Raw genomic sequence first — 7,817 nt, forward strand, 5'->3', positions numbered from 1 at the left:
AAATATTTAAAACCAGCGGGATTTCCTAACTTAGCCCTAATGTTTGTTTTATTTTAAATCTAAAACCAAATACTAAGAAGCTACTGGGGTCACTGGTTGCCTAAGTAGCATGCAAGGGAATATCAACCTTCAATGTTTGTCTGAAGTTTTTAATACTGGAGAGTAACTGTTGTGCTTACATAGTATGCTTCTGCCTCTCTCTCAGTCACCTCATCCGGGTTCAGAGTGAAGCAGGTGGGTATCCGGCCGAACCAAACATCTCTCAATACGTCCTTGTCATCTGCCATGGTACTGTTGTTGCTCTTCCCAGTAGAACATAAAGAATAAATCCCCCCAAAGCAGAGGTATAACCCTAAACTCCCTGCTGTTTGAACAGAAAGCATTTTACAAATAAACTTTCAAAATCACAGTACCATGTGAGCATTGCTCCAAAACCTAGCACTATCCTGTGATCTAAGATAATAAACTCTGAGAGGAGTTACAACGAAGTCATCGAGAAAAAAAAACGTACCTGCTGGGCTTCCAAACTAACTCCACGCTTGTCAAACTACAAACGTGATCCACTTTACTGACGTTAGCTTCAAAGCTAGGTAAGCTAACTTAGCTTGAGGAAATTCAGAGAAGCACTGATTAGTAAACTAGTGCGTTGCTGTCAGGGCATTATTTATATTTCCCCGAAACGGATATTTATTGTGCACTTGAAAATAGAGTGTTATGTGAGAAAACCTTACTTTTTGTCGATGTTGGGTAGACAGTCTGAATGGAAAAACGGGCCCTACAGTGTTGTCATCCCTTTGCTGTCACCGGAAAACATCATTTATAGCAAAAGAGTGACCCCTGGCGACAACTCTGATAATTCTACTAGAATCAGAATCAGCCAGGTTTGAGCACACAATTAATTAAACTTTGGGTCTACTTGTTCTCAAAAGGGACAGAAATATAAAAGGGAAATAAAAATATTTGTATAAATATGTATATATAACGTGATTTACAAAAGAAAGACATGGTTGAATTGTGCAAATATGCTTGTTATCGATACTAACCACAAAATATACCATTGTATATATTATTTTCAGGACCTATATTAAGTTATTTAAAATGTAACAGTTAAGAATTAAACAAGCCAAAAATAATTGGGAACCGTAGCATTACGTCATCAATACGCGACGCTACGTATAATGCAGCTAAAGCTATCCGGTTTTTGTTGTGTGTTGTCATCTGTAGCTACGAGATGGACCAAAAGTTGGACACGGACAGCCTTGAAATGCGCCTTCTGGCGTTGGAGAGCCGATTATACGGCGAGAGAAGAAACAAAAGTGGAAAACATGTCAAGGTACGTCCATAGTATATATTCGGAAATGTTACGGGTTTGACAAAATATACAGTAGTTAGCATGTAGCTTAGCACAGCTAGCGATAATTCGGTCTCTGAATGCGAGTACACGCCCTGTTAGAAAATGTTAATTTTTTATTATTCTGTAACATAAATTGTTGCAGACATTAAGTTATGTCTGAGACCATGGCAAAGGCAATACATCTGTTTTTTGGCAATGACAGAGTGTTTCTTAGTTTTTGTTGGTAGTTAACATTAAACTCAAGCTAACCGTTGGCCAGTTGTCAGTAATAATACAATTTAAGCTATGTCACTGAATTGGAAGCACTCCTTTACATTTATGCAGTAAATTTAATCGTTATTAAACACGTCTTGGCTATGTGACCAGCAGGAATAGTTTTTGCCAAAGGGGTGGTCTAGTTAGCGCATCTTGTGATGTGAAAAACATTTTTAACTAACAAAAGAGTCATTGAAGTATGCTGTTTTATCTGGTGAATATTATGTGACGAGGACTGTGTAACTTCCACAGAGCTGAATTTTCGTGGTTTTGTTGTGATTTGTTCCTGGAGCTGTAGGTAACTCCTGGAAAACATTTTCATATTCTCAACTGAAAATAATTAAAAGTTCAAAGTGAATGCTTTAAATATCCTTGCTGTCCTGAATTGTGTAGCATAGAATTAAACACACAATAAGCACTGACTGAAGACTTAGTGTTGGTGTTTATATTTTCTTTCGATGCTTGACATAATACCAAAAACATGACATAAAAAGCTGATTTCTATTATATTTTATTTTTAGGCCTTTATTAGTCATTAAGGTGAAATAAATTGTGGTTTTTTTCTGCAGTGTGCAGAAGCTTTGACCAGAATTCAAGCAGGTTTGACCAACACGGCTAACAAGAGAGAGAGAGTAAAGATCCTCCACAAAAAGAGTGAGTCCCTCTTTAGTTTCACCCATCAGTGATTTGATTTAGGCTTTATTAAACGTATCATATTATTGGAGGATTATTCATGAATCTAATTTTATAGCTAGCCTTTTTTAATACACTCTTTTACAGATGATAAGGAAATAAAGGTTCATATGACGAGCAGGGGAAATGTGCCATTAAGGATTCCCATTCAACATGGGAGGAATACATTTTAGTGATTGTTATTCATCACCAAAGCTTCTGGTTTTGTTGTTTATAAACTAAAGCTTTGCCACAATGTACACTACCAGTCAAAAGTTTAGATACACCTTCTTATTTACTGGTGTGTCTTTATTTTTATTACAATCTCTGAGAACTCCTTCAACACTGTGGGGTAAACTATTTCAGGTGACCACCTCATGATACTCATCTAAAGAATGTGAGAGTAATCAAAGCAAAGACTAGTTTGAAGAATCTAAAATATAAAAGATGTTTTGAGTTATTTCACTTTTTTGGTGCTACAAAATTCCATATATTTTGCTTAATAGTTTTGATGTCTTCACTATTTATCTACAATATAGAAAGTAATAAAGAAGCAAGAGCCATTGTATAGCAAATGACTGGTAGTGTATGTCATTATTTTCCAGGTCTGAATAAGTATGAAATATGTGTCAGATATCTATTTCCGGACTATTCCTTGTCCAATTCTCTAAATGTTTTTCATGTATCCCTTTCTTCTTTTATCCATCCACCCATTTATTTTTGTCAGTCCATCCTTCCATCTGTGTATCTGTTCCTCAATTTGTCAAGTAGTTTTATGCTTCAAAATGGGCTAAAAAAAGAACTGAAAACCTTTTGACATGGAAAATAGAATAGATATATACTTTAATGTCAAACGGGACCGGGTCGCGGGGGCAGCAGACTCAGCAGGGACACCCAGACGTCATTCTTCCCAGACACCTCCTCCGGGGAGAGCCCAAGGCCCAAGGCGTTCCCAGGCCAGCCGTGAGACATAGTCCCTCCAGCTTGTCCCCTGGGCCTCCTCACGGTGGAACGTACCAGGAACACCTCCCAAGGAAGGCGTCCAGCAGGCATCCGGTATAGATGCCCGAGCCACCACAACTGGCTCCTCGATGTGGAGGAGCAGCGGCTCTACTCCGAGCCCCTCCTGGATGGCCGAGCTCCTCACCCCATCTCTAAGGGAGCGCCCGGCCACCCTACGGAGGAAGCTCATTTCAGCCGCTTGTGTCCGAGATCTTGTTCTTTCGGTCATGGCCCAAAGTTCATGGCCATAGGTGAGGGTAGGAACGTAGACCGACCGGTAAATCAAGAGCTTCGCTTTTCGGCTCAGCTCTCTCTTCACCACAACGGACTGGCACAGTACCCCCATTACTGCGGCAGCTGCACCGATCCGTCTGTCGATCTCCCCCTCCATTCTTCCCTCACTCGTGAACAAGACCCGAGATACTTAAACTCCCCCACTTAAGGCAGGAGGTCCCCTCCAACCTGAAGAGGACAAGCCACCTTTTTCCGGTTGAGAAGCATGGCCTCGGATTTGGAGGAGCTGATCTTCATCCCAGCCGCTTCACACTCGGCTGCGAACCGCCCCAGTGCATGCTGTATGTCTTGGCTAGAGGGGGCCATCAGGACCACGTCATCTGCAAAAAAAAGAGACGAAATCCATTGGTCCCCAAACCAGACCCCCTCCGGCCCTTGGCTGCACCTAGAAATCCTGTCCATAAAAGTTATGAACAGGACCGGTGACAAAGGGCAGCCCTGCCGGAGTCCAACATGCACCGGGAACAGGCCCGACTTAGTGCCGGCTATGTGGACCAAACTCCCACTCCGCTTGTACAGAGACCGGATGGCCCCTAATAAAGGGCCCCCGATTCCATACTCCTGGAGCACCCCCCACAGGGCATCACGAGGGACACAGTCGAATGCCTTCTCCAGGTCCACAAAACACATGTGGACCGGTTGGACAAACTCCCATGAGCCCTCGAGTACCCTGTAGAGGGTATAGAGCTGGTCCAGTGTCCCACGGCCGGGACGAAAACCACACTGCTCCTCCTGAAGCCGAGGTTCGACTATCGGCCGGACTCTCCTCTCCAGGGAGGCTGAGGAGTGTGATCCCCCTGTCGTTGGAACACACCCTCTGGTCATCCTTCTTATGAAGGGGGACCACCACCCCAGTCTGCCAGTCCAGGGGCACTGTCCCCGACCGCCACTCAATGTTGAAGAGGTGTGTCAACCATTCAACCATGACAGCCCCACAACATCCAGAAACTTGAGGTACTCAATGCGGATCTCATCCACCCCTGAAGCCCTGCCACCGCTGAGCTTTTTTTAATGAAAGAGTCCAACCCTGAGTCCCCAGCCTCTTTTTTCCACCAGGAATGCGTGACAGCAGCATTGAGGAGATCCTTGAAGTACTCCTTCCACCGCCCGATAATGTCCCCAGTCGAGGTCAGCAGCTTCCCACCCCCACTGTAAACAGTGTTGGCGAAGCACTGCTTCCCCCTCCTGAGGTCCCGGACGGTTTGCCAGAATCGCTTTGAGGGCAACCGGTAGTCCTTCTCCATGGCCTCACCGAACTTCTCCCAGGCCGGAGTTTTTGCCTCTGCCACTATCCGGGCTGCGGCACGCCTGGCCTCAGGGTACCCGTCAGCCGCCTCAGGCGTCCCACAAGCCAACCACAGCCGATAGGACTCCTTCTTCAGCTTGACAGCATCCCTTACTGCCTGTGTCCACCACCGGGTCTGGGTTCAGCAGCATCGACAATAAATGCGGAGAGCATGGTCCACTAGGACTCTATGTCTCCAACATCCCCCGGAATCTGGTCAAAGCTCTCCCGGAGGTGGGAGTTGAATACATCCCTGGCCGAGGGCTCTGCCAGACGTTCCCACCAGACCCTCACTATGCGCTTGGGCCTGCCAAGTCTGTCCGGCTTTCTCCTCTTCCAGCGGATCCAACTCACCACCAGGTGGTGATCAGTGGACAGCTCAGCCCCTCTCTTCACCCAAGTGTCCAAAACATGCGGCCGAAGGTCTGATGATACGACAACAAAGTCGATCATTGACCTCCTGCCTAGGGTGTCCTGGTGCCAAGTGCACTGATGGACACCCTTATGCTTGAACATGGTGTTCATTATGGACAATCCGTGACTAGCACAGAAGTCCAATAATAAAACACCCTCGGATTCCCTGGGAGGGGCACTATTCAGCAACCCTGACAGGGACACCAAGAAGGCCGGGTACTCCGCACTACTGCTCGCCCCGTAGGCCGAAACGGCAGCCAGAGACCTCTGCCCAACCCGAAGGCGCAGGGATGCAACCCTCTCATCCACTGGGATAAACCCCAACACGAGATGGCTGAGCTGGGGGACAACAAGCAAACCCACCCCGCCGCCTCTCCCCGTGGGCCACTCCATAGTAGAAGAGAGTGCAGCCCCTCTCGAGGAGATGGGTTTGAGAGCCGACTATTTCTAGTCGATATCTCTCGACGTCCCACACAAGCTCATGCTCCTTCACCCCAAGCGAGGTGACATTCCACATCCCTAGAGCCAGCCTAAGCATCGGGCCGCCGAGGTCTCCACCTTCATCTGCCGCCCAATACTCTTTGCCCCAATCCCTCACGGTTCCCCCTGCAGGTGGTGGGCCCACTGGGGGATGGCCTCGCGTCTCTCGTTCGGGCTTGGCCTGGCCGGGTCCCACAAGGAGCAACTATTGCTCATACTTCTTTAATGACTTCTGGTTTCTGTAATTAAATATACTTTACTAGTATGCTTACATCTTATTCATGACTGTTGTACAGTTGAGGACCTGATGAAGTACCTGGACCCCCAGTTCACTGACCACATCACTCTGCCTGATGCCATGAAACTTGAGTTCATCCTGGCAGGTATGAGCAAAAAGGACATTGTAGAAATAAGATTCTAGATGTCTCGCCCTTCTGTCTTTTGCTCAGTGTACTTATTAGCATATTTATTCTGTGTCACTGAACAGAGGAGGACTCCTTGGTCTCTGAAGCTGCTTTGTTGGAGCAAGTTAACAACTTGCAGCCACTGTTGGACAGTACCCATATTAGAGGTTTGAATCACAGAAATCATATATAACTGTATCTGCACTGTAATGGAATTTAAATTATTATTAGTTTGTTATTTATTATTTATCTTTCTGTTGACAGCAGAAGTGGATAAAACAAAAGTGCTTTCCAGTTGCTTCCTTAGTTTGATATGTGCATTTAAAGTCTCTTACTTCTGTGATTGTCAGTGTGGTGTATAGCTACAATATAAACTGAGGGGGAATGTTTCTGTTCTGTATGAAGCCTGTGTCAGCTGCTTGTTTTGCAATATCCACAGATGTACCTGAACATGCGACCAAGCTGCAGCGTCTTTCACAGATTCACATCAAGCAACAGGTAGCTACTGCTCTCAAACTGACCGTCTTACCATATCTGTGTTGTTACAAGTATGTCGGTTTTTTTTGTTTTTTTTTTCAGGACCAAACAGAAGCTCAGTCACAGGAAGTTAAAAAGCTTTTTGAGGAATACAACAAAATGGTACCAAACACAACACAGAATGAAATTTCAGTTTTAGTACAACAAAACTGTGCAAAATAGCAAAAAACTCACAGAAATACAATTTTATAAAAACATTAACAAGTTCATTTCATACTGCACCACATGGTGGAAAAGGCAGAATTACAGTTTAGAAATACACAAATAACTTAGATTTTAACAATTATCTTCCTGTTTTGAAGCTAATTGATATTATAGGAAGTTAATCTCTTTGCTAGATGTTCCTGCTGTCCAAGCAGTTCGCCCAGTGGGATGAGACAATGAGGAAGATGGAGGAGGCCAAAGGAATCCGACCTGTGGAGTAGTTACTCTGAGCAATGCTAAAAGTAGGAGAAAGATTAACGCTGCACTATGGTGGTAGCTCCTGAACAGAGATGTTGCATTATGTAGCTCATTCTACCCCAGTAAGTCAGGAGGGAACAAAACGCTAAAGAGCAACAGCATTTCAACACATTTCTGTTTCTTCCTCACTTTTTGACTCTTTATTGGTTTGCAGACCAAGAAAGAATATTAATGTTGCCTAAACACTGTTTCTTTTAATGCAATGGTATTTAATGAAATAGTAAAACAACTGAACTGAGGCTTGTGAATCTTTATCTATTGTGGAGAAGAATTAGCTTCATCCTCCCTGCAGCACCAATAACTTGGAGAGGTTGCTGTTATTTATTGTTGACAGTAGCGCTTTTTAGTTCATTTTAGTTTAACTATCTTCCATCCCTGCAATCGACTTGTATTTTTGCTTTTTTCTTCTTAAAAAGAACACAGACACACCTTCAGACACATCTTCATTGCTTTATTTTCTTCCTCTGGATGTCTAAAATAATGTTTATATGTCTTTGTGTGTATAACTGTGCATAAAGCGTGAACGTAACAATTAAAGTAGTTATAAACATTATTTTCCTGTTGTTTATCTGTTTGAAACTGCAGACCAATTCCAGACTTTGTGTTCTTCAGTGCAGATGGTTTCCAAGTGGCTACAGATTGTCCGTTCAAAGGGGCG

At 44.3% G+C, this 7,817-nt stretch overlaps 2 protein-coding genes across 4 annotated transcripts in view; one reads left to right on the plus strand and one right to left on the minus strand.

Annotated features, from left to right (window-relative positions):
* Positions 1-851, minus strand: part of atg5 (ATG5 autophagy related 5 homolog (S. cerevisiae)) — a 38,887-nt gene extending 38,036 nt beyond the window's left edge. The window contains exons 1-3 of one of the 3 annotated variants that reach the window (XM_047361967.1): positions 732-841; positions 512-604; positions 180-364 (exon numbers count right to left, since the gene is read on the minus strand). In XM_047361967.1, the coding sequence (XP_047217923.1) occupies positions 180-287 (108 nt within the window). In that variant the 5' untranslated portion in view covers positions 288-364; positions 512-604; positions 732-841. Of the gene's footprint in view, positions 1-179; positions 365-511; positions 605-731 lie in introns of all 3 variants that reach the window. The other 2 variants (XM_047361968.1, XM_047361969.1) reach the window with 2 other exon arrangements.
* A 324-nt stretch (positions 852-1,175) lies between these two features.
* dctn3 (dynactin 3 (p22)) lies at positions 1,176-7,712 on the plus strand. The gene is made up of 7 exons (XM_047360731.1): positions 1,176-1,333; positions 2,179-2,263; positions 6,053-6,139; positions 6,244-6,327; positions 6,600-6,658; positions 6,740-6,799; positions 7,036-7,712. The coding sequence occupies exons 1-7, from the start codon at positions 1,232-1,234 to the stop codon at positions 7,120-7,122; spliced, it is 564 nt and encodes a 187-aa protein (XP_047216687.1). The 5' UTR covers positions 1,176-1,231; the 3' UTR covers positions 7,123-7,712.
* The last annotated feature ends 105 nt before the right edge of the window (positions 7,713-7,817 follow it).

This window comes from Girardinichthys multiradiatus, chromosome 3, assembly GCF_021462225.1.
Source record: "Girardinichthys multiradiatus isolate DD_20200921_A chromosome 3, DD_fGirMul_XY1, whole genome shotgun sequence".
In the NCBI taxonomy this organism is placed as follows: Eukaryota; Metazoa; Chordata; class Actinopteri; order Cyprinodontiformes; family Goodeidae; genus Girardinichthys; species Girardinichthys multiradiatus.

Excerpts from the sequence above, each read along its gene's own strand:
- dctn3 (XM_047360731.1), top strand. The coding sequence starts at position 1,232 with ATGGACCAAAAGTTGGACACGGACAGCCTTGAAATGCGCCTTCTGGCG. Across the intron at positions 2,264-6,052 it reads AAAGATCCTCCACAAAAAGA|TTGAGGACCTGATGAAGTAC; the intron begins GTGAGTCCCTCT and ends ACTGTTGTACAG. Across the intron at positions 6,328-6,599 it reads GGACAGTACCCATATTAGAG|ATGTACCTGAACATGCGACC; the intron begins GTTTGAATCACA and ends CAATATCCACAG.